Raw genomic sequence first — 26570 nt, 5'->3', positions numbered from 1 at the left:
CCCGCTGTCTGCCAAACTGTATCAGGCTCAGAGCGTCAACACAGTCCTCCCAGAGGAATTAGTACGACTGCTCAGAAAGGCTGCGACGGAAGTGAGAATGCTAAGCCCCAAGATAAGGTACTGAGATGGCGTGTTGACACCATAGGTTGAATCACTTTAAAATATGTTTATTTGCATGGAGAACTCATTTTCCCATAATCTTTATTCCAGTGAAGTTGCGTCGCCGGAGCACAATGAGAGAAAATCGAACAGCAGAGAGATGTTTCTGTCGACCCAGGCTCTCCGTCATCTCACGCCCAGCCCCTCCCCACTGGCCATGTTAGAAGAAACCGTTCAGACAGCACAAACAGATGAAGCAGAAGAGAAACAGCCTGTCTCTAATGTATGAATTGTCAGTGGCCCTGAGATAAATGACCACAACAGTAGATCATTGATTTTGAGAAATAATGATCCTTGCCCTTTACATCTCTTCTTGTCCCAGCAGAAGCCTGAACCACCAGAGAACATCTCCTCCTTCACCTCAGCATCCTCACTGCCTCTGTTGAGACGTGACGGTCCTTATGAGTACAGAAGTACAGTGACTCTGCAGAGGATCTCCTCTCTCCTGACTGATGGAGAGAACCCAAGCAGCGAAGAGGAGGAGGAGGAAGAAGAAGAAAGCAGAACATCTTTGCCACATTGCCCTGAGATGACAGCAGATGGCGCCACAGACACCATTTCTCTGCTAGACCACAACTTGAAAAAATACGTTGTGGTTCTATCTTCCGAGGGTAAGCATTTAACATTTAACTTGTACTATATTCACTTCGAGAGACATTCATGAGACAAAAAGAAACTCTTTCTCAGGGCTAGATGATATTAAGACACATGTTTTATCCAGCGAGACCTCAGGGACCTAAAATGGATGAGAACGTTCCTGTAAAAGAAAGGTCAGAGGTCATCTTATCCTGCAATATGCTTATGGTGCATTTAACACTGGCGAGTCAGTTCAAACTGAGTTATATGTTTGCTTTGGTCAAGTTGCAGGTTGTATCTTCCTCCTGAGTTCCACAGCAATGAGGTCAGCCAATCAGGACCCTCGCTCTGTGAGTCTGCGGTGGAGGGTCACAGCTTCCTCTCACCTGACTATGGTGTGTACGTTTATCCAGCTGAAGCAACACAAATATATCCAGCTAAATTGTTCTTTACTGAATGTTCACATCACTGCATGAACATTTACCCCGCAGAGAAAATGGCCAGCAGAGGAGAGGACATAGTTCATGAACCCCCCAGATGTCACTGATCTGTGCAGCTCTGCGTTGTCACTCAACCAAGAGGACCAATCAGACTGCATGCCCTCACAGATATTCAATTTTAGTGAAGCAGACATATCTGACTTTTTCATGGAAAAGGAATTTAATCTGGTATGCAATAACTCTCTTTAACTTGAACATACATACCGTAGATTGATTTTTACAATACCTTTTTACAAAATGGGGCTCTTCATGTGTATTCTTTTTCACTGTATGTGACCAGAAAACATATGAGCCTGACCAGCAAGAGGAAACAGCTGCATGCTTCAATCAAGACCTCTCCTGGGCTCTGTCTGAAACCACTCAGGACCTTCTGACTGACCTTCACTCAGAGGATCCAGCAGCCACAGGCTCAGGGGATTTAGAGCCGGGTCAGCAGGACTTCTCCTCCTCACCCCTGTGTGCAGCTCAATTTTCCCCTCACAGCTTCACTTCCCTGGTAGCTCTCTGACCCCCAGCACAACCTGCGACCTCATAACCACATCTGCTCCTTCTGACAACACCAATGAGTGCTCCCTCCAAGCCCAATTACAGATGGATGTCAAGAGCACCTCAGCCTGGCTTGAACAATACAACATGGGCCTTTGCTTGAAAGAGGATTTGGAAACACATAGAGCCTCCACTGGCCTTCTACCTACTAAAGCACCAGAAGCGACTTTTACATCAGGTAAAGCATTTTCAATTTTCTTTACACTTAAGAATAAACACTACTATTCATATACCACCATTTACAACCAAATGGTGTACACGGGTCTGTAAAGACAAGGAAACATGTTGTCTTTTTTAGAGCTTCTTAAACATTGCAAAAGCCTCTTACACGTGCTAATTGAATACCCCATTGACGTCCTTGCTAGCATTGGTCTAAGCATGAATAATTTGTGTTTGTGTTCTGGCGGGATGTAATTATATGTCAGAGGGGCCGCTGTTCACATCATGGTGCAGCACACAGGTACATGTAGCAGAGGCAGGGGGTTCTGCGCTGTGAGGAGAGGGGGACTGGTGAGGAAGTGAAGTGTCAGAGATTGGTTCCCTTAACCTTGCTGAAGCAGTCAGTCATCCATAAAACAACCCCTTCAACCCCCCTCCCCCACTCTTTCTATGGGGGGTGTATACCGTCTTCCACAGCAGGCAGACCTCCCTCCATCTGCCGCGTTGTGCTCATCACCGCGGGGGCCTCAGGGGTCCGAGGCCTATTGCCCCTCGCTGATGCCCCAACCTTGTCAGTGGAACAAGGGTTAAAGACATGAGAGTGGAGCAATGTTGCATACAATTAAAAGGATAGTGTCAAATAGGTAGCCTCTGGATTACAGATTAAGTCTGATGTTTCCAGCAATGGATCCTTAGAACTGGTGAAGTATCATTAGAAACAAAGAGACCATTTTGATGTTATATGCATGTTTTTGTTTCTGTTCATCCACAGAGGATAAGAGGCCTTCTTTTGTTCTGGGCCAACCATACTCCAACAGTCTGGTTAACTTCATGGACTTCACTGCAAAAAAGAAAGGCGACAGCAGCGATGGCAAACAGGTACCTTTCTTCTGATGATACATGCTGTACATGGAGGCTGCAGTGTGTTCATTATAAGGAGATTTAAGCCAGTGGGAACAGTAGGGGTCACTGTTGTTCCAGTTAAGGAGCCTGACAGCAGGTCTGATTTGGATGATCTCATTTCTGGTCCCTGGGGATTTTGCTCCATCACAACCCAGCAGGTGCCCTCTTTACTACCCTTCATCCCTCTTTCTCCTGTCCTCAAGCATTAACACCGCTGCTTTAAGATCCCAGCTTACAGTGATGTCATTTTCCAAATGTGAAGGTTGTATTTGAGGGGATATGAATCAATTGTGTTGTTTCTTGAAGTGCGGACTTAAAAGAAACAATTATTTGTCAAAAATATAATATCTGAAGCTGATGTCGTCACCTCTTTATATTGCATAATTATAATGTTGTGCATCGACTTGAACAAGCACTGTAACATCATTGCACAGATATGACCATGTAATTGTTTTACTGAGAGTTGATTGGATAATTGTTTGATGCAGTCACCTAATTATTTTTGTTGAGATTTGGGGACCATATGGAGCTTGGCAGGTGAAACGTTTACGCCATGTTAATTAATGATGATTATACCTCAGGCCTGAGTAGCATACACTGTACAAACAGTGTGTGTTTATCACGGCCAATCTACTTTGGTTGTACAGTGCATGTTTGTAGTGAATGCATTACACCCATTAACTTGCACTCTCAGTGTGAGTGTGTTTCCAGGGGGTTGTGTTGAAAGCAGTGCTGTTAGTGTTATCTAATTGTTCATCCTGTATAGAAATTATGCTGTGTAGGATTTGCTTAATTGGCAGATATGAATGATTAATGTGTGAAAATGATCGGACAAACCCTTACTGGCTGATCAAACCATAATCTATTTAATGGCATAGTGGCTAAAGATAAGAAAATCAGGATATTAAACATAGTAATTAGTGTTAGCTATAAATTCTGATCTCGTCTCGTATGACCTCATGCGTGACTGTTTATTATGATTGTTTTGGCTAACTTGTAAACGAGATATTCACCGTGTTCAAAACAAAGTAATCGATCAAATGGAAAAAGAGATCATACCCGCTTAAAAAGATATCACAGAGTGAAATATTATCGACTTTGCTGTCTTTATGAAAATACCAATATTTTCACAGACAGAGGCGGGGAGTAGTGTTGGATGATTTTGAAACGTTCAGGATCCGAGGGGAGACGAATGGCCTCTATTAGGAGCATTTAATCAGTGCACCCATTCTCCTGCGCCCCCCTGGGGAAAGATTAATGGGCACAGGATATTTCATCAGGCCATCCACATCACTGCCCAGGATATGAGGCTGTAATTGTGTCTGTTTTCTGCTTTTGTTTCGTGTTACAGGCAGACAAAGAGGAGCCCGCGGGTTGGAGCAGTTTGGGGAAAGGTTCACAAGGTGCCATAAGAAGTGGGAGAACGCTACGGAAAGGGAAACGAGTGAAGAGAGCATGAAGACATAAAACACATCTAGTTTACACATGAACTGAATGGAATATATTGGCTAAGTCTATAGCATTTGTATTGATTCAGATCAGATTCACATTGTAATGTAAGGATAAACTTGCACCAAATGAACTGACTGAAACCGACAGGCTTGGTGAGCACCGTATAGACTTTTCACCTTGAAGTGATCCGTCTCCCCTTCCTCATCAATCAGCGGGTCAGTTTAATCTGACGGCTGTTGCTTCTGCTTCTATCAGCAACCTTTCCCACCCGCTGATGTTGTCCTGCCACACCCTTTTTCCTCCACGGTGATACCTCGTGTCAGAAACACTCATTAATGGATTTCTCAGGGATTATCGATAAACACAAACTATTAAATACTTAACTCATTAAAACTCCAATAAAAAAGAACAATGTTGGCTTATATTGTGTATGTGTATTATCTGTTCCCAAGGGCATGTTAGTCCATTTTAAACATAAATGCTCTTCACAAAAAATGCAGTGTGGTGTCCTTGAAAATAATTCTGCATTTAAGATTCTTGACTGTTTTCTTTCCTCTAGAAAAAAGGATGTTTGCTTTGCTGCCATTGCATCTCATGAAAAATGGATGACCTCCCAGTGCTTTCTGCTGCCCATCGCTCCCCGTATTTGCACATGGCCAAGGGACTGCATTTCGGTTAGCATCCTCCTCCCTCACTCCCTCCCTCCTTCCCTCCCCCGTTAGCTTGTTCTGGGGGTGAATAACTTAACACATATTTCAGCTTGACACACTTGTGCTCTGGGTCTCCCCTGGGTGGCCAGTTCACGAGCCCACACATGCTGTATTATTTAAAAGTGTGGTTCGGAGTTCTGTGTGTGGATGTGCATGTAATCTCCTGTTTGTGTTAAGCAGGAATGCCTTATAGAGTTACTCTGTTTTACTCTGTGACCTTGCAGGTGTGGCAGCAGCTCTGATACCAGGTGATGTCTGAAGTCTAGCCAGAACATTAGCATGGCAGCATAGTTATGGTTCACTTCATGTGCTCTGATTTTCTATTAGAAAAGGAGAGAATGCTGTGTTACAAGCAGTGTAATACATCAACCAAAAAAGGTCTAAACTGCAACTTGATGTATTATAAGGAAATAGTCATCTGGACAATTTATCATATAAGAATAAAGGTCTGCCAGAGAAAAATGCATAAGGAGCATGAAACATAAGTTACAATACCTAATGATGTCTAAAAGCAGACCTAGAGCACACATGCACATAAGCACACGCAATGACTCAAGCTAATCTGAGAGCTGATAACATCATGGAAAAAAGAGAGCTGTGGAGCAGCAAAATGGCAAATAAATCATGTGCAAGGGAGGGCATGCAAAATGCTGTACTTTATGATGGATAAAAATAACCATCTCTCTGGTCTGGGAAGCTCTCATATAAATACTTGTCTTTGTGTATGTCTATGCACACAAATCATTCATATTTGTTTTGGTGCGCACACTGAATGCATGCTAGTCTGTAAAGAAGCTGGTCACTTTGCTGCTTCCCTTTTATCTGAAGGTATTTTCATCCCATTGTGCAGCATCTGTGGACTACATCAAGGACATAATTGAGGTAAGAACATCAGACAGAGGGTCTGACTATGCAGGGGCCTTGTCCACTGGAGGGCACTGTGAGCGGCGGTGAGGCTGGGTGGTGGAGGAGGGGTGAGACACCTTGGCCAGCTCACCAGATGGGCTCAGTGAAGCGTGTCAGATGGCTGTGACAGCTACCTGCCCTTCCTTAAGGACTGTCACCATGTATAAACAAACCATTAGTCTAATTTCTGAGTACAGTGTGTGTGTGTGTGTGTGTGTGTGTGTGTGTGTGTGTGTGTGTGTGTGTGTGTGTGTGTGTGTGTGTGTGTGTGTGTGTGTGTGTGTGTGTGTGTGTGTGTGTGTGTGTGTGTGTGTGTGTGTGTGTGTGTGTGTGTGTGTGTGTGTGTGTGTGTGTGTGTGTGTGTGTGTGTGTGTGGTCATGGTTGCAGGTGTGTACAAGGGCATGATTGCACTGGTCACCTTAAATAAACATATCTGAAAAGTTACACCAAGCGTACCAGAAAAATGGTACGCTATGGCAACTTTTTCCAATCTTGAATTTTCTTTTTAATATAGGAGATAATGACCAAATATTTATACTGGATGTTGGGTACATTATTAGAATGTTAAAAAACACATCCTATGTTTCTCATTAACAACATTATAAACACTATATGATTTTTTAAATGGCATAATTTATTTAGGGACAAGGGGGTGAGATTAAATAAGTTATACTTGTTCTCGCTCCTTTTCCAACACTAGATGTGGGACTGTTTATGTTGGTAATGCTGTTGTTGTTGTTGTAAATATCACTTTGTTTTTCGTTTTCTCTTACATGACTATGCACTGCAACATTTTTTGTTTTTGTAATTATTTATTTTACTTTTTCAAAATAAATGTATCAATCAATCAATCAATCAATCAATCAATCAATCAATCAATCAATCAATCAATCAATCAATCAATAATATACGATGACCTTTCTTATGACACATTATACTTCAACTTTTTCTTTATGACATTCTAGGATAAACTATGTCATACTATTCCTGATTATGACTGTTTTAATGACATACTATAACTTTTTATGACTTTTTGACATACTAAAAAACATAACTTGTTTTCATTATATATTTTTACAATCTTTATTATAACTTTAAAAAAAAATATTTTAGCCATATAATAGTACGACTTATTGCATTATATATTCGAAATTATTATGAGGTTTTTCATGATATTTTCCACATTCTATCATTTGACTTTTTTCGGTATACTATACTACTGTAAGCATTGGGTTGAGAGGTCATGTGTTTTGAGCTTGAAGTTCTGAACTTGGAGGGACCATCAAGGTCTCCCCACAGAGCTCTGGACGCTTGAGATTTTCCGATGGGGAAAATGACTGTGATCTTGGGCCGGGTTCTGGGGCTGGTGATTCCCCTGAGCTCGAACAAGCCGCACCGACGGTGTCTCGGGCTGGGAGGTTAGCGTGGCCTCATGTCCGCTTCATGGACTTTGTTATGGGCTGAATGACTGGTGTTTACATGCTTGTGTGTTTCTTTTCTCCTGTGTATTCTATGCTGCATAATTGTGTTTTTTGTTCATGTTTCAAGTGTGCAGGACAGGGGAATAGGTTATGTCATACCAAGTTTGATGTCTTATTTGGGCTGTGGATGTGTTTTGTTTGTCATTGTTTTTATTCAAAGATTTTTTTTTTATGTTTACGTCATGCAGACATGTATTGTTCTGCAGGGTATTGTGTACGTTTTGGGGTTTTTCGTTGTTGTATAGTTTTTTTTAAATGTTTTTTTGTGTTCTCACCATGTGGAAATGGGGACATTTCTTTCAGTAAGGGGGGACGCATGTAAGCTTTGGGTTGAGAGGTCATGTGTTTTGAGCATGCACAGTCTGTCCTGAAGTTGTGAAGGAGAGTGTGGTGTGACTCTATACAATAATAAACGGAGGTGCTGTCTGTGACGCTCCAAAAAGTAGCCTACTAAAGTTCCTGAGTTCTTGTTACACAGAAGTATCTTTGAAGCCTTAACACCTCGGACGTTACACTACCATGATTTTTCATCACCCTACTATGACTTTTTCATGATATTTTCCATGTAGGCCTACTAAAATATAATTGTTTTGAACATACTGTAATATGACTCTTTTCATGTTCTTTCAACATACTGTGACTTTTTCATTATAGGTTTGACAATACCAACATAGTATTGTCACACCACACTGAAGTTGTGTATATGATATGATATTAAACATTTTGAATCTTTGAATTTAGAGTCATATAACTGTTAAATATCTGTGTTAATGAGAGGACCAGTGAAGATCTCCACAGCTGGATGCAGATCAGATGTGGACCCCTGGAGCCCCCCCAGCAGTCTGAGCGTCGGATGCTGCTCCGCTCATCGCTGCCTCCACTGCGCAGCCGCAGTTTCTCCTGGACGCAGAGAGCAGCAGAGGCAGATAGAAAAATGGCCCTCGATAATTTAATTTTCGGGCAATGCATCCTTTATTTTTTTGCCTTCGTTTTCGGCTTCATCGCCGTGGTGCCTATGTCTGAAAACACGGAGGATTTCGGAGGAAAATGCCTGCTCTTCACGCGGGGAATGTGGCAAAACGAGAACATCACGGTGTCGAAGCAGCGCTTCATCGTGGAGGAGTGGGGACCCGAGTCCTCGTGCAGCTTCATCACTTTTGTCGGGATATCGTCCCTCATACTGTCCGCAGTGCAGGCATGGAGGCTGCTCTTCTTACTGTGCAAAGGACACGATGAGTGAGTGACCGTTCACTTGTGCTCCGTCAACACAATTCAATAGAGCACTATTAAAAGCTCAGGGCATGCTGCATCACGTAGGGCTCAAGTGTTTTTATTTGGCCATCTCCCACGCCCTTCCATGTGTTATTCTGGCACTGCGTGTAATGTAGGCTATGCTATGATGAATGCCATATAATGAGTATATAAAAAGGACTAGTCATTGTGGTCCTCCATTAAAAAGATGGAGGCAATACACTGTTGCCTTTGAAACATCTAAGTCACTGCCTACTGTGGCTAACAAACAGTATTTCCAACCTAGGTCATAATGTTCACGTCTGACTGGAAGGCATTATAACACACAGATAACTAAATAAAGCCATGTGATAGATCTGATATGGATAATGTAAACATAAATCAGGGATTTCACAGTTTTATCCTCTGTTCTACCTGTCTGCAGCTCCATCTTTAACGCATTCCTCAACCTGCTGATCAGCTCCCTGGTGGTGTTCACAGTCTTTCTTTCCAGCACCATCATCAGTGTTGGTTTCAACATGTGGTGCGACTCCGTCACAGAGGGTGGGACTATGCCCAGCAGGTAAGAGAGCAGTGCACAAACTCAACTTTTCAGAACATTTACTTTTACAATTCAGCGGTCGTCCTCAACACCAGCTTTTGTGTCATATTTTAGTTGTGAGGACCTGCAGGACACTGATTTAGAACTTGGCCTGGACAACTCAGCTTTCTACGACCAGTTTGCTATAGCTCAGGTAAGACTGGTTAATATCCTTCAGGAAAGATAACCACATCCTGAATTCTAGTTATTTATGGTGATTTCCTTCCGTCTCCAGTTCGGCCTGTGGGCTGCGTGGCTCACTTGGCTTGGGATCGCGGTGATGGCCTTCCTTAAGGTCTACCACAACTACAGACAAGAGGACCTTCTGGACAGCCTGATCCACGAGAAGGACCTTCTGCTGGGCCGCTCCTCTCGCCGCAAGTCTGACCTCAAGAGCGGCCTGATCTAGAAACCAGAGGACACACCAACACACACACTCACACACATCTGTGCAGTCCTCATGCCATGAGAAACACCAATGTTTGCCTCTGTAGACAATCAAATTGGCTTTCGCTCTCAAGGATCATGAATTGAATCAAACCGGTTTTAGCTTTGTTCTCCAAAGGCAATTGATTTTCCCTCCAAAAATCTCCCAGTGGTGTTTAATCCTTGAGGAATTTAGCCTTATTGAGCTTATTCGTCCAGTGCTTGCATTCCTCTTCAACACAAACAACCATAGTTCAGCCCCCACAGTATTCAGCCTATATAATTTCCAGTACTTCCAGTTTTTTCTATTTAGCAACCCATTATTAATGGCTGGACTGATTGGCCAGTGGCTCATGTTGTCTTTGTGAAAGTTCTGCATGGACCAAATGCATGACAAATTAATAGGGTGGTGGTTTTTAGATGTAGAGGGTTGTTCTTTTTTGTTTTATACACCAATAAATGTATTCCTAAGGAAGGATTTTATCTGGTAGGATGTGCAATGAATCTCAATGAAGAAGTCTTTGCATGCGGCAGCAAAGTAAAAGGATATGTGCTGTAGCAACGTATTCAAACCTTTATCAGCAGTGACAAAAGGTGTTTCATAAAATTACAAATTGTAGTTCAGTACATTTAGGTATCGGGCAGCCGGTCCAAAAATGCTTTTAGCAATCTTATGTGAGATAAAAATCATATTTGTGCCATATAGTAACTCAGGCCTCTTCTTCACACTTTATAGGCTACAAACCAATATACTGTGTGACTGTGAGTAGACGCCCAAATGTACCCGCATGCATCTTTCTCCCTTTTACATACACATCACACACTTACTTGTTGGCAGGGATAACAGGAAGAAAGCACATCACCTGCTTGACCTTGATAGGCAATGACAGTTTTATTCAAAACAAGTGAAATCATAAAACGGTAGGAACCAAGAAAACCCTCCATAAAGGCACTTCTTTCAAAGTGACCATAAACATGTAGACAGCCATGAAATGCTGCTTCTAAGCTAAATGTGCATATGCAGGACATGTGTTTACTGGATAGCCTATTTTATTGCTATTGACAATTGAGTCTGACAGTAAGGAGTTGAGAGTGTTTGTTTCTTCTATACAGGCGTTATTAGCCTAATATTGCTTTGACATTCAAATGGGAAACCTCCAAAATCCGATGCTTTTCTTCCAAACCCTGAAACCTGTTATATAAAGCGACATGTTTTACTGGAAACTGTGAGATGTGTGTTATTGCTCATAATGAGTTCCGATGTGCATCACTGCCCTTCTATAATGCATTTGTGTGGCTTGAATTTGGGGACAATAACATACAGAATCTGATTCTGCTATATTTCTGTGTTTGGCCTCTTAAAGAAATTAATCAAATTAAATATATTGTCTAACCATGTATTTCTCCAAAGCTTGGTGAGCATTTGACATCACGGTTAAAACCTGAATACCAGTGTTTTAAATAGAAATGCAATAGGTAACAAAAAGTAAAAAAAGTAAAGATTATTGAAAGTTGGATATAAGTGTAGATGCAGATATACAGTATAGAAGAATAAATAACATTTAGGATCAAGGGTAATTTGTTGGATTAAAGCGGTTATAAAGAGGAACACTGTTAAAAGCATTATTATTAATTCAGTTTGAGTATACTCTCTTCAACGATAGATAAGGAGAGAGAATCATAACATTGTACTGCAGATTTTCTCTTCAGTGGAGCTGAAGACAGACAGTCAGTCGTACAGGAAAGCAGACAGTCAGTAAAGGAGGCGTTTTCCCTCTATTAGACATTCAACCTGGTGCTGTGAAATGATGCAGCCCTGTGTTTCCATTCTCACAGATCATTATCCAACAGTGTCCATCCTCGTCCTTCTGCAAAAGTGCCAATCAAAGCGTTTTCCAAACAAGTCTACATTATTTTATGTGCAATTACAAGGCTGAATAATGTGATAGTCCTTAGTATATTGATCCATATATATACACATTCAGTTCTGTGTTATATCTGATACAAATATGGTGTATTGTAACAAAATACAAATGTGCATTCCATGGAAACATTCACTCACCTATAATAGACTGACTCAAACTGAGAGATCGAATGGTTTTGATGATTAAGTGACTCACTGTATATGTGAGCATCAACATTGCAGATGTTCAAAACTATATGCTAAATAAGGAGTGGCGTGCCCACCACCTTAGCACATATGTACATACAGACATGGAAGCTACATATTTCTGGGATTACATTTTTCCCCTTTGTCACTGACAGCGTTCAGAGCCTTGCAAAAAAAAGGCTGAGGTGTTTGTAGGCCCGGGCTCCTTCAGCGATAGAAAAAAAAGAGGGTCTGAAAAAATTAAAGGGGGCTCGATGTCGCCACCTGTGGTCGGTCTCAGTCACTGCATAGTCAGCCATATCCAGCAGCCCCATAGCAGCTGCTTCATGTGCAGCAGGTAGACAGCCAACGTGGCCTCCAGCTCCTCACACACTCTCTGAGGGCGCCGGCGGTCTGTGCAGTACATGGCCACGCCCAGGCAGGACATCAGCAGGAAGAGGCAGGTGAACAGCGCCAGGTGGGGGCGGGACGCTGTCGTCTCATAGGCTACAACAACAAAAAGTACAATTTTGATTTGTAAATGAGCATTTGAATTTCCAGATGCACAGACCCCTTGTATTCCTGTTTACCTAACAAATTCAAGACCTCAAGAGGGGACGTTTTTAATGGATGATATAATGTGACTAGGGTGTAGTGGAGGCCTTGTCACACAAACTGGTGCTCTATGTGTTTCAAACATTGTTTAGGGGGAAAGTTATATCAAACGTTAATCACAAGTGACATTTGATTTACACCCATTACCTAACAACTTAAATCCCTTTTTCACACATACATATACTCATATTTAGTTGACTTTTTCTTTACATAAAAAGTGTGCCGTTGCCATTTTGTCATGCACGTTAACATAGTTAATCTTCACATTTTCAGACAAACTTACCCCCTACGGAGTAACAGTAAGGTATTTCTGTGAAGCCGAGAGAGAAGAGGCCAGTCAGTCCACAGGAGCTAACCTCTGGAATGAACACCAGCTGCTGAGCCCTCACAGACTCTCCTATCTCTCTGGAGCAGACTCCAAGGTGCCTCATTTGCATGCATAATTAATTACCAAGAGTAAATCACTTGCTCATGTTTGGGGGTCTTACAGCATTACCTTATTTTTATATAGTACATAATCCCCAAAGGACAATAGTTTACGATGCAATCTCAGGATGTTGGAAATCGTTTTGTCCTTTCTTTTTTCAGTGAAGGGCATACACTACTGTTGCACTTTGATTGAGGGCTCCTCTGTACGCTTTAAAAAAATAATAATTAAACAATATGATTCCCATTTTTATTGTAACTGTATAAATACATTTTCTAGCTGACAAGGCCAGGCTGAAGGAAGTAAAGGTGAAAATAAGTCATAGTTTGGTTGAGGTATAAAAGCAGCAGAGGGCAGCATCTGTTCCGTTAGACTGTTTACTTGTGATTTCACTCACCATGTACTGTGGTCTCTGGCTCCCTGAATCGGACCCTCCGCTCGCCTTTCCGTCTGTGGTTTGGTTCAGTGTCTGACCCGTAACTGGGACATGGCCTCTTTAGAATGGAGGTGGGCACTTTGCCATTGGTGACCTACATCAGATACACCTGAGGATGAGTATACCCGTTGCAAACTCCTGATACATTTCAAAGGTCGGCATCAAACAGCTGGAAGGAACACATCTTGTACAGACAACCCAGAGTCACACTACCTTAAGTGTCGGTGCGTCCTCCTGTTGGTGGTGGGTGTCCTTCCTCTGGCGGACCTCTGAGTGTTTCTCCCGGTGGGAATGAGGAGTACAGTTGACGGTGTCTCTGATGGACTCTGCAGCAGCGAAGCGTTTGGACAGTGCAGACACACACTGACCCAGGGAGTCTAGAAAGAGAGTCATGACCACACAGTACAGCAGCAGTGAGCTAGGTCTGTTTCACACAGGAGTCTGCAGCCTGCTCTTAAGCCAGACTGTGAGGCGGGGTAAAACATACAAAAGTAAATATGCAAATGTGTCTTAGAAAAGACGGCAGGTGACTTTGTCAGTGCCAGGTAGAGAGCAGCTTAGTACTTTCTAGTTATAAACATGAGGCAAAGGCCTTGAACTCATCAGAAGCGATGTACTTCCCAAAAGGTAAAAAGAAAGAAAAAATGATCCTCCGACTCAATAATCCTGAATTGTTTTGTCTGTCAACTCTAGCTGATTAATCACTTTCATGACTTAATCAACTGTTAAGTCAATCTATTACGATTAATGGTTATTTTCAAGTGAATAGCTTCTATGGAGAAGGGTTCATTGACAGAGAGAGACACAGACGGATAGGCCTTTAAGTACAGTACGTTTATATTTTTTATACAAAAGAATGAAACAAGTGTAAACTTTGTTTCATATGTAAGAAAATACAGAAAGATGCCAAAAGTAAACAGTACCACCCTTCAGACTGCATATTGATAATCATAATAATACGTACACATGTTAATATGCGCTTCCAAAAAGGTATTATAATTGACACTCAATTTCCCCATTTTGTAAAGTAAAGTGGGTCATATTTAGGGCAGGTAAACATCCTTTGTAAGTTCGACCTTCTGAGCCAATCACAGCGCGATAATGACCTGCCTTCCGTTTAGACCAGGGGTCGGCAACCCCTGGCACGCGTGCCAGGATTGGCACGTGGCACCGTAACCAGTGGCACACTAGGAATAAGTGGAATAAGTGTGCAAAAATATTGAAATTGTATTTTCGGATCCCAGAGCGCGTCTCCCCGTTACCTGCAGAAGGAAGCCATGCACGTAACGCAGCCCCGCTCTCTTTAACTCCAGGTGACTTTCTGCCGCTTTCCTCTGTGGTGCAGTGCTGATCGTTTCACCACGGAGGAAAGCACTTGACTAATTGCAGTACCCATAAGGAGCTGTACAAATGCCGCAGTTTTTGCGTAGCTGTGTATTTAGTTGAAAGCCCAGTGGCGATCTGCTCATCTCTCATCGAAATAATATGCTACAAAGGGGCGGACTGGCCAACTGTGTGTTGAACTTTCCTGTCGGCTCCCAGACCGTAGTCGAGGAGGGCAGCAGCAACAAGCTTCAGGTTCAATAACCCACTTTAGCTTAAATGACTGGAGAGAGGCGAGCTCTTCTTGGAAGGCCGTCGCATTTATTTAGCTGTTCTTCTGTTTCACAAAATACATCACAGACCTCTGTTTTTCTGCTGCCTCGTTTCACTTCCAGAAACATACACGTTCCCTCACTGTCGCTCTACCATCCACAAACACACATGCACAAGCCACACCCTCCCCCCCCTCTCTCTCTCTCTCTCTCTCTCTCTCTCTCTCTCTCTCTCTCTCTCTCTCTCTCTCTCTCTCTCTCTCTCTCTCTCTCTCTCTCTCTCTCTCTCTCTCTCTCTCTCTCTCTCTCTCTCTCTCTCTCTCTCTTAAAGGGACAGCGACCTCATCTCACTCTGCATGAACCTAATATCATAACATGTGTGCTGTGGAAAATCACAGAACGGACGATCGCCCTTATTATTATGCCGTTTAAACCAATTGTTTAAATGTGTTTGTTAAATTCGGCATCATGTAAGTTGCGCTGACATGTCCACACACTGATTCCCCGCAGCGAGGCTGATAGTTGACGAGTGTCAAGCTCCTCAACCCCCCACCCCCCCCTGTTGATAATTCTCGATCGTTGGCACGCTGATAAACTTTTTTTTTTTAAATGGCACTTCGTATGAAAAAGGTTGCCGAACCCTGGTTTAGACCATGCTCCTTCCGTTTCCACTATACTTTCTCTCACACATACATTCTTCTCTTGCATATATATATTGTCTTCAGATATGCATATATTATTTATAATATTAAATGTAAACATTGAATGAATGTGCATGAGAGCAAAATGTATAAATATGTGAGTGTAAATATATACGTGTGTAAGAGTGAACATATATGTATGTAAAAGGAGAATGTATGTGCGTGAGAGGACCAGTATTAATTACGGCCTGTACGGCCCCTCATATGCTTTAAATAGAGTGAAACAAAAAAGGGCTTGACTGCCTCACGACACCTTAACAATTTTCCATCTCTTAGGTAGTTAGCAGTTTGGCTAATCACTCATCAACGTTTCAAAGCGTTTCAACATAGTGCTACACAACACACTACAGCTGACATAATATTTGTACTTATATAAATAGTTTTTTAGCTGAGGGAGGGGGAATGACCCACTTTACACTGAACAGTGTCCAAGGGACAAATGCTGCAACCACTTAAACATGCCCCGGTTCAATCCTCTTACAGTGGGCGGATCAAAGAGGATTTCTCTGTGTACAATACAAAGTAAAAGGTTGCATAAAGTACACAGAGACCTCTGTGTGTGCTGATCTGCAACAACAACTACATCTGAGCCTGCACTCTCACCATCTCACCAAACACATTTATGATGATCTGAGGTGAACAAGGAGAGTTATAAATCTGTGTCTTTATATGCTGTACACTCCAGTCCTGCTGTTCAGCACCACCGCCTCTGAAAGCTGACTCAACAGCAAGGCTGGTTTGTGCATATTACTTTTTCACACCACAGCAGTCTTCCCAAAAGCGCAGAGTTCAGAGAGTGTTGCTCTCTCTCAAAGCAAGCCAAGCATACACACTGTCCAACAAAACTGTGCCCTCAAACTGCCACAAAGCTAATTTCTTTTGATGCATAAAAGCACTTTTGTGTCCGACATGACTTTGTGTGTTTATTAATTCAACATTTTCACGAGTCGACATGCTTAAAAGGGTAACTGAATTGCTTCCAACCCTATGGTGTGCTCTCTAAAGCAGAGAGGAGATAACTTGTTCTTGAGATCAACATGACTGTTCTGGTTCTGTAATGTCTCACGAGACGCAGCGATCCACCCTCAGACTGAATGTTAAATATGCACTGTGGAGAGAGATGTCCTCCACTCTTTGTGAAAAACATACATCCATGTTTGCCTTTCCCTGTTAACATTGTGTCAGGATCATAGGTCGTGATTAACTGTGCCTCTCGTGTCAATCATCATGTTTACCTGAATATTCAGTCTTGCCGATTTCTGCATAGACGGTGGCCATTAGCTCCAGGCTCCTGGCTGTAATGGGGTGGTCATTACCAAAAGCCTTCTGGTGGATCTTTGCAGCCTGAAACATTAATAAAGAGATAGCAGGGATTTGAATTCCACACAAAGAGTGCTATAAAATATTTAATCTGCTCAAAAATCGAGAAATGAAGCAGAGAGAATGATGGACATACCTTACCGCTGTATTCTAAAGCCAGATGAGGTCTGAAAGGAAAAGGAATCCGTTAAACAAATAGACTACTTTCTTTTTAACCTACTAAAAACACAAGACGTGTCTTAAAAATGGCACTGAATGATCAGATGTCCTCTGCACATTCTTCTTCCATTCAAACACAAATCTATTCAAAGAAAAAACAACAACAGCAGTGCGTGACCTTAATAAAGTCTTGTGGCCCGTGCTGCTTTGCCAGGTGAGCGTATCAGTTTCAGCAGCATGACGAATCTAAACATCTGCGAGCTGTGATTAGACACGGAGCGCAGGGCTGCAGGTGCCCAGGCGCCTCCGGCAGGAAGTGGAAACCTTCTATTTCTGGCAGTACTGACGGCCCCTTTCTATTCTCTAGTGTGAGTTTCAGAAGGCTTACGGGTTTGTTTACTGACTTGTGCCCTTTCACTACTCTTGTGCTTGGTGCTAAGCTTGATACCATGATGTGGTACATTGAGAATCGGCCAGCTGTTCCACTCATATCTGCCATGGAAAGTCAGCCAAGGACATTCATCACCCTCACGTCACAACCTATAGACGTAGAGCAAGCTCTGTTTAGTGTGACAGATGTCAGCTTCGCTGCTCCAAACCTACACTTCCTTCAATTAGTAATAGCCAGGTGTCAGTTTGCACTTCTTCAGAACGTCCTTTTCAGGAGACATCTGATCAGCGAAGACAGAAACGCCTTTTGCCGGCCAAAAGGACTTCCTAAAACATTGCTGAAAGATTCAGGGAGTATTACAACTTCCTGTCTACACACAAAAGCAAAGATTGGGACTGAGGTTTAAGATGAAAGTAGTAAAACATAACGACTATTTCCCCTCTTGGAAAAACCAAAGCTGGTTAGATTTTTTTTATGTTATTCATTTTGTACAACTTTTATAATCCCCAAAGGGCAAGTCTGCAAGAAAAGATGAAAGAGTAAAATCCAATAGCTTGTTATGCTTTTGCCAGAAACCAAAGCCTCTGGGTACAGCCATGCACAATCAGTACAATCTCATGTAAGTTTAATGACTGTATGTTCCTTTCATTAATGAAGCAGCGTGACCGGCCCTCCGTTGAGCAGCCCTTCCACCCTCTGTCACCCTCGCTGGCCGTCAGGTTAAATGGCCTAATTCCAACAATGACAACAGAGGCTCAGAAAATGGGTGCATGCTACGCTACGGCCTAACAAAGTACCCCTGCAACAGGACACACCAGATCCAGTTTAGCTATTTCTTCTGTAACACTCAGGTAGAGTGCGGTGTCTCTTTTCTCCATCTACAGGGAAATTCAACTCTAGCTAAAAAGACCTTGAGACAGAGTTTATCTAGTTTGAGAAATGTCCATACGAGAGAGGTGAATGCGCATACATGGACATTCGGGACGCACACGACAGATAACTGTGATCAAAGATAAGTGATACATTCATTAAAGGGGCTTCGTTAAACTGCCAAACAAATTTACCCTAGTGACCCAAATATTTGTTTTACTTTCATTCTGTAAATTATTTATTTTAAGATTATTTCAGCACGCTGTAGCTTTGCTCAGGGTTAGACTCTATAAACAAATTAGCTTTTTATTGCCGCTGCTTCTTCCGTTATAAAACAAATGCAAATATTTGTTACTACTGAATTAGCACTATAAAGTAATGAATGTTCCAATTCAACTCACACACATTTTTATATATATAACAAATATATATATATATATGTATGCTGTATTTTAACAGTATAGAACTGGTAGTAAAACAGTCATAAAAGTGAATTTATTTCACTATAAATTCTCCCCTGATGAGCCCCCTGAGTCCTTAAACTCACAGAACATGTAACGCCTCATTAATTGCGCCACAGAAGCTGCAGCAGGACACAGTTTTACCTACTGTTTGCTCATGATGCAGAGCTGGGCCAGCCGTTCGAGGTGCTGAGCCTGGGAGGCCTGCTCCGACAGCTCCTCTGGGGTCGTCCATCCTGCAGAGCCCAGTGTAGCCTCCTCCTGAGGCCCTGTTACACAAACACAGGGCATGGAGTCACCGTCTGCCCGCCAGCTAAACACTTAGTCTTTCCCTCTGCTCCTTACACTATCAATCCCTTTCTCCTAGCTGTCCTGTGATCTCTTTACTCCTCTCACGCTGCACAGAATTAGGAAAACAATGCCCAAAGAGCCTGGCTATCAGCCTGTCTGGCACTGCTGCGGACTCTGAGCCTGAACAGCAGAGTGGAGCCAACTGAGGACTGGAGACAAGAGAGCAGAGATAAGGGCAGGAGAGAGCAGATACGGGAGTCAAACAACAGTCACCACGCCCACTGGAACACCGAGACACACGCAGGCACACGGTGACACACTACAAACACACAGTATGTACTGTACACACTCACAATAATGGAAGTGGAAATGAGTATGGCGTGTAATCCGTGCAAAAAGCAAGTGCAAATGAATCATTGTAACTGGTAAGGTTTGTTTGCATTACAAAACTACAATTATGTGAGCGGTCAGTGGGGATACAGAGAAGGGTTCATAGGAGATAGGAAACAGTGAGAGGAAGAGAGATTGTTAGATGCAGCCGTAGTGCCAGCTATGCCTCTGAACATACAGAATTCAATCCAAGTGAGTGCTGAATCAAGGCTTTCAGTATTCCACAGCAACACACAGCAACTAATGAGATGCGTGGCCATTTGTCTTCTACAATGTCTTTCCCGTCCCCCTCCACTGTGCTCACGCTACACTGCGCTGCTTCCTCAGCTGCAGACAGAGGGAGAGCAGACGTCTGGAGCAGCAGCTGATGAATGAGCGGCCTCGCTGTGAATGTCCGCTTAAAAATACACCATGTATATTGTAAACAAAGATGGACTTGGGCAGGAAGAGGATGTCATTTCATATTGGCTTTATGAGTTAACAGAATATATTTTTGAGCTGTGTAATAGGCTATACATTATGTTTGGGTCAGTTTGTTTGGAGAGCTGCCCACTAAAAAAAGACTGTTAGCCAATGAGCAGCCTCAATGCATCTGCTGATCTGCTAACAGCCTCAAAATTAAAATTTATATTTCATGTTATTTTCAAATAAATGATATTAATTAGGAAAGTTTGTGATTGGGTGTTATAATAGTGACTGAGTTTTTACACAAGTAATACGTTGATATGAATGGTGTTACATTAAAAGCTTAAACCATCATTAAAATCAAGTTAAACACAAGTAAATATGAATTCATAATTCTTAAACCTACTTCTTCAACACTAAATGATATGCCTGCCTGTTGCCACATGTTCATCTTTACACATTCAGCTCATCTGATGTGCACTGACCAAAAAGGATCTAGGTTACACTATAGATTAACATTACATTTGAATCAAATCATTAATACAAAATACACTATTACACCTATAATCATGTATTTCATATGAAACTTCCTACAGTAGGCTATAAAGAAAACAAAGCATTACCAACACAAAAGTAGATAATTTAACCAAGGCTGCATGATATGGTAGTATATTACATTCAACACTGTATGTGGACCTACAGTATTCATCGACATCGTCCTGTCAAAAGTACTTGCCTGTGCTCCCCTGAAGAGCCGTGAGCTCGATCAATGCCACCTCATAGAACATTTTCTCCGCCTGGATGAACTGCAGGGCCTTCTCATCTGTTCTTAAAGGTGAAGGATAAGTCATGGATGTCAATAGATTTTAGTCGGTCATTGCAGTTAAACCCAGCCAAGCTCCATGCTGTTTTTTCACCCCTCGAGACAAACAGAATGTGTAGTAGAAACCAAGAGCTGGTGTTTGTAGTGATTTGAAGTGGATGCATATCAAGTTTCAAATGTTAAATCTCATACTGTAGTTGTATCTGATTACACCCCTTTGTATCATATCGTATTATCCTTCTATTTCAGTGTCTGTTGAATTGGTGTTTTGTACAGAATCCTCTTGATTGATCTGAATGCCACTTTTTGTTTCCATGAAAACACTCTCTATAAAAGCGTCCTAAAAATAGAACCTCTTCACTTTATCAAAGCATTCTGCGTACTGAGAGTCCGTCCCTCTGTAAAATGACACCACCGATGCTTGTCAGGTGAATTTAAAGACCAATGAGAAGGAGAATGCTTAAAATAAACAAAGCCCTGCCTGTATAAACGTCCTACTTAACACCAGATCTCCTGAGGGGAAAACACTATAAATTAAATTCTAGTTTAACTTTCACACTATTTGCCAATTATACATCAATATAAAGTACTCTTATACTGAGATAGGAAAGATAGACATTATGTTTCTACTTTTAAGGTTAGAAATTCTTAAAGGTGAAAAGAACAACAGCTGGTTTACTTTATTTTGGCACCTGGAGAATAATGGCAGAACCACACACAACTGAACCAAAACAAGTTCCAACAGGAAACCTGAGGCAAAGTGCGGTTACCTTCTCTAGATATGCTCCTCATTAAAAGGAAAGGACAGTTATCAAAAGGAAAGATGTTTTTGCATCTGATTATACCAGAAAAGCTGATGGATGGTGAAAAGTTTATTGAACATTACAGTAAAGATGATATTCCAACCTGAATGAAACTTTTGTTATGGTTTTAAGCAAATCCTGATATATAGCACAGGATAATAGGTGACGCATTGTACCTGCCCCAGTTCCTGTGATCACCTGGCTTCAGGGAATAATGTGAGTTTGAAGTGGACCATCTGGGAGGGAGGATTAGGGGAGCAGCCATCATCAAAGGTCAGTCTACTACTTCTGCTTCCTATTTTTAGCCTGACTGGACCACAACAGAGACCTCACACTATCCTCTCCGGGGAACATGTGCTCCACCAAATGCACGTACACACACGTACACACAACCTACGCTGAGCTGGTAATTGGACTGCACTCCAAAACCCGACAACAACTTGCATCAGCATTGGCACCTTTAAAGGCACATCTCATCACACGTGCAGCACTGCTCTGCTAATGGTGCACTGAGATGAAGCACAATATCATCTCTAGCCAGAAGAGTTATAGATCACAGGATCAAGTGTGACTGTCTGTGATACTACTATATTGATTAGCAGATTTGTATCTGATACACCCCTCTATTTGAGATTACATTCTGATTGCTAGGTTGGCTTCCCAAGAAACACATATCAGTAAACACTCAGCAGCCAAAAGAGCTTTTGGCTTCAGACAAAGGTCACTTGGAGATACTGCCAGCTCTGATAATGATACACCAAGCCACACATATATACATTGAGTTTGTTTCCTAATTGGGAAGATTAGTTTGACCCCACAGACAAAATGTAAGGCGACACAGTACATCCTGTTGTCGTAGACATTTGTGTGAAACTCTAGAGTTCACATATCCTCTCTGTTTGAGCACACTGACCCTTCACCTCCTTCCCCAGAGGACCATTTAAAAACACATAACATCCCTGCTGCAGTTACTTTGATGCCAAAGAAAACTACTGAAAATAAGTTAAACTTGAAAATGATTACATACTTTCAATCACTGCACACACTGGTATTATCAATATCATTAGATGTAGTTCTTAGTGTTTCATGCTATTGCAAATATCATATTGTAGCGGAGTACTTAAAATACTTTTTGGGTTTAAATTATTTAGATTTGGTCCGCTCTGCTGCTGACCTATTTAATGAATACTATAATTCTATTTCCTGGCTGTTACCTTTCACTAAAACTAAAAACCATGTAACAAAGTAACTCTGACATTCATAAAACGCCACAGTTTGAAACCACTACTATTGATGATGCTACATAATTAATGACTGTATGTCAAAAGATTGAAACCTGTCATGGTAGATAACTCTCTTAAGTACCATTATGTGCGGGGCCTACTGATGGCTATTGGTGAAGTAAAGCTCAGCAAATCGAGATATTTTGGAAAATGGACAGTAAGGGGTAGATGCATGCTGAGGTAGATAACCTGAGCTGGCAAGTTAAGTGTTGGAGTGTCTCAATAACCGGGAGAAGAGTCATGGAGGTAATATATACTGACACCTAACACCCCTCTATTATCTCCATGTCCTATTCTATTATAGTTTATAGGAGCACTGAGTGGCGCTGAAGAGGCTAGTCAGAACGGAAACAGGTTAATTAGTGCTCTTCCACTCTGTTGTGCAGAGATAAGAGCGTACAAATCCTCTTAAGAGACAGACACACAGCCTGAGCTGCACCCAAAACACAAAGCATTCTGGGACAAATGTGTAAGTATGACCTCACACACAGGCATCCATTTATACCCCTCAGTTTATACTGCTTTCTCTAAAAGGGGCTACATCCTCCATTGTGCAGGAATTTGCCACGCCTCCCACCAAAGACAATCCTTTATATGTCCACCTCACAACAAGGAAATGCTAGGTGTGTAGTTAGCTTGCTTGCTAACACTTACGGTCCTTGTGAAAGTAAAAGTGTATGATGTGGTGAGAGTCTTTCCCTGAGTAAAGGATACAGTTCTTTTCAGTGATGAAGAGTTCTGCGATCTGTAAAGACCAGACAATGGACATGGTTAATTATCAAGTTACAACATCATTCCTGCTTGTGTGCGTGTATGGTGTCCTGTGCTGTCATAACACGTAATCCTTCTTTTCTGCACAGCACTGATCAACATGGTGAAACACATTCCAAAGTTTTGGTTTAGAGGCTTTGTTTTGACATGAGGGACATTCCTTCAAGCAACACTAAACAGAATTAAAATCGTAACCTTGCCTTACAAAGGACCCCAGTGTGTAATCTGCCAAATCTTTGGCCTGGATACAGAGTGCTACAACGTCTGTGAACCAAAAATAGCAAAATGGGACATTAACTGGGCACTGTAATATTTTTAAAAATGTGAGCAGTCCAACCACATTGTTACTGTATATGAGTGTGGCGTCCTAAACCTCATTTAGCTGTATGCACACTATTAGCTCTAGTAAATGCTCTCACAGTGTCAACACAGAGAAACATGACGGACTGTGCTGGTAAATTTGACATTGGTGTTGGTGAAATCAAGGTTGAATGTCTCCTGTGTGTCTTGGTGTGGGATAATTTATGATGCTTGACAGGAGAAGTGGTGCAAATGTGTCTATACAGCTGTGTACAAAGCTGATACAATAGATTAGTGAATGTATGTAATGAACACACAAGTTGGTGGGTGTAAGACAAAGAAAGAGTGACACAAATGTTATGAGTGTATTTGGTGTGGAGTCTTCAGTGTTCTTGCTCACCTGGTGTAGGCAGTTGGGCAGAGAGTTGAAGCTCTGCACATGGGTCAGTCCCAACAGGCAGCTGAGGAAGCAGTGGAGGGCAGCCTGAGACTCCCCCTGCTGCTGGAGCTGCTGTCCCAGCTCAAACAGGCCCTCCCTCCCCCCGGTCAGCATCCCCAGTCCCAGCCAGAGCCAGCAGCGCCTCCCATCAGAGCTCCACCGGCCGAGGACAGACGCTCCTCTCTCCCCGCCACTCCACTGAAGCACCACAGGTAGAAAGAAACAGAGTGAAAGATTTGTTTTAAATGTAGCTGCTCACATAAACACAGACAGAGAGAAAGCAGAGGGAGGAGTGAGCAGCACAGCTTCCTCTCAGTCTCGTCGGAGCTCAGTAAGTCAAGGACAGGTGGTGAGGAGCAGGCTGAAGAAGCTCCGGCAGCTCACAGAGAAAATATCCATTCCCCTCCCTCCTCCCAGGCTGCACCAGGAAAGGAGGACAGAGGAAGTCGGGAAGCATTTGCTGTTTGAGTGACAGAGCTATGGACCAATCCCTGCTCTGCTAATGTACAGTAGCTCTGCCAGCATGTGTTTCTCATTTGGTCTCTCTCCAATCCTGGTAAATGGAAATGACACAGCTGTAGGTATTGATAAAAACAAATATAGTGTACACATGTTCTGTGATTAATATTTAAACGTATACATAAGACTAAATCCAGTTTTTTGACCTCATTTCCCTTGGATTAACAGAACAGTGCATTATTTATATCTACAGTATGTGAGAGAATTTCTTTAAGTCTTACTTCCTACTTATGATTTATAAATGAGTGCATGGAAAAGATGCACTAACAAGCAAAACAGAAGAAATGCTGTGCGAGCACGTTTCACATCACCTCAGAGTAAAGCAAGCTTTTGTAAATTCTCTGAAGCAAACCAGACAGCAAATCTATGCAAACACAGGGTCATTAGGAACAGCCACTGTATGAGAGAGAAAGAAAGAGAGAGCACTCCTCCCTATCCAAACAAGGGAAACAAATATTTATCCAGAAGGAGTGCCTCCTCTGAATGTGTGCACACTTCCCTTCACACTCTGCTAATCAACATTAATGTAAGGCCAATCTGTGCCTGGGGAGAGCGAGGCAAAAGATAAGAGATACGACTTCAGCTCTTGATCCACGGATGATCCAGAGGATCATGAATGAGTCTCGACTTTGAGAGCAGCAATCTTCCCCACCCTCCCTCTATTTAGACACAAGTGTGGAAGCTGCAAGAAATGAATGGGGCAACGCAGAGCAAATGGGCAGAGTCAGTCTCCATTAGTGTCAGATGCATCTAGCTAAGCAGGATGGGATTCTAATGGTTGTGAATGCCAGTGGCCGGTAGTATCAGAGAGCATTAAACTTGCACAGGCAGGTCAGAGTCAGGGAACTGTGACAGTACTCATTTCGGACTAACAGAATCTGAACAGTGGTGGGACTTGATTATGCTGATGCAGGTTTCTTTAACTGGAGAACACAGACAGGTGATTGGACTCCCTTCACTGAGTCCAGTTTGAATGCAGTGAGAAAGCAAGCAAAGCGTCTGATGAGATTGAGTTGGAGGGCCAATGGCTGACTTTGTTATGTCCTAATTGAAAAAAGGGTGAGCTCCATCTCCTCATTACAGCCCAGTCAAGCTGAACAGACGCACATCAAGTGTGAGGAGGTGGGACGAGATGTTCCTGTCATCATGTTAACAAGATTTGACAACAACCATGTGACAGGAAACCCACCCAGGCAGGACAGCAAGCCTTTCAATCTCAAAGTGTGTATGAGGCATATTATCTGATATTTTGACAACACAGTAATATGTATTTCAAGGAAGTCACTGTGTTTGTTGAGATGCTGTGAGTGTAAGGTTCTAGTTACTTTAGAGAGCAATGTTAGCTTTAATGATACTGATTTATGGAAATCAGTCTTTAAAAAATAAACGTACTGACATATTTCGTCTTGTATATATAGCATCAGACATACAAATCGCAATCAAGAAACAGATACATGAAATACAGTCAGATAAAAACCTTGGTAAAAAGCAACATTTAAAAAAAACGTTTAAGAAAAATGCACAAAATACGTAAGCACATTCATTCATCTCACTAAATCTACTCTGAGATTATACTTACGTCTGTGAATGAACCTATGCATAATTTACACGTGTCTGAGTTTTCGTTTTTTTTATTACATTATTTTATTATGTTAATGAGAGAGTTTCTAGTCGTCTGGAACTCACTCTTAAGAAGCTTATTGAGAAAACTGTCACAAGGCGACATACATTTTCCTTTCTAAAAATGAATTTTTATCGGGTATGTAAATGTAGAAAATAGATATAATATAAAACAAAAATAAAACTCACTCATTTTGATCAATGTGTTAAAT

General features: G+C 42.1%; 3 protein-coding genes across 3 annotated transcripts; 2 read left to right on the top strand and 1 right to left on the bottom strand.

Moving 5' to 3' along the window:
- The first annotated feature begins 1016 nt into the window (after positions 1-1016).
- LOC307047533 (uncharacterized protein) lies at positions 1017-4742 on the top strand. The gene is made up of 5 exons (XM_079694537.1): positions 1017-1130; positions 1227-1403; positions 1516-1959; positions 2713-2819; positions 4195-4742. The coding sequence occupies exons 3-5, from the start codon at positions 1827-1829 to the stop codon at positions 4300-4302; spliced, it is 348 nt and encodes a 115-aa protein (XP_079550663.1). The 5' UTR covers positions 1017-1130; positions 1227-1403; positions 1516-1826; the 3' UTR covers positions 4303-4742.
- A 3504-nt stretch (positions 4743-8246) lies between these two features.
- On the top strand, positions 8247-10874 carry LOC307013090 (transmembrane protein 179-like; the record flags this gene model as incomplete). Its single annotated transcript, XM_079640337.1, has 4 exons — positions 8247-8629; positions 9069-9206; positions 9300-9378; positions 9460-10874. The coding sequence occupies 4 exons, from the start codon at positions 8247-8249 to the stop codon at positions 9631-9633; spliced, it is 774 nt and encodes a 257-aa protein (XP_079496463.1). The 3' UTR covers positions 9634-10874.
- cUnh14orf180 (chromosome Un C14orf180 homolog) lies at positions 10518-24628 on the bottom strand. Its single transcript, XM_079640336.1, has 9 exons — positions 24181-24628; positions 23424-23454; positions 20537-20623; positions 18863-18983; positions 16970-17000; positions 16749-16857; positions 13431-13594; positions 13179-13311; positions 10518-12246 (listed from the first exon to the last, which is right to left on the bottom strand). Exons 1-9 carry the CDS (start codon positions 24331-24333, stop codon positions 12041-12043), a joined length of 1035 nt encoding a protein of 344 aa, XP_079496462.1. The 5' UTR covers positions 24334-24628; the 3' UTR covers positions 10518-12040.
- Between the last annotated feature and the right edge of the window lie 1942 nt (positions 24629-26570).

The sequence above is a fragment of the Notothenia rossii genome, assembly GCF_949606895.1.
Source record: "Notothenia rossii genome assembly, chromosome: 7".
Taxonomy (NCBI): domain Eukaryota; kingdom Metazoa; phylum Chordata; class Actinopteri; order Perciformes; family Nototheniidae; genus Notothenia; species Notothenia rossii.
This window is presented reverse-complemented; position numbering and strand designations above follow the sequence as displayed.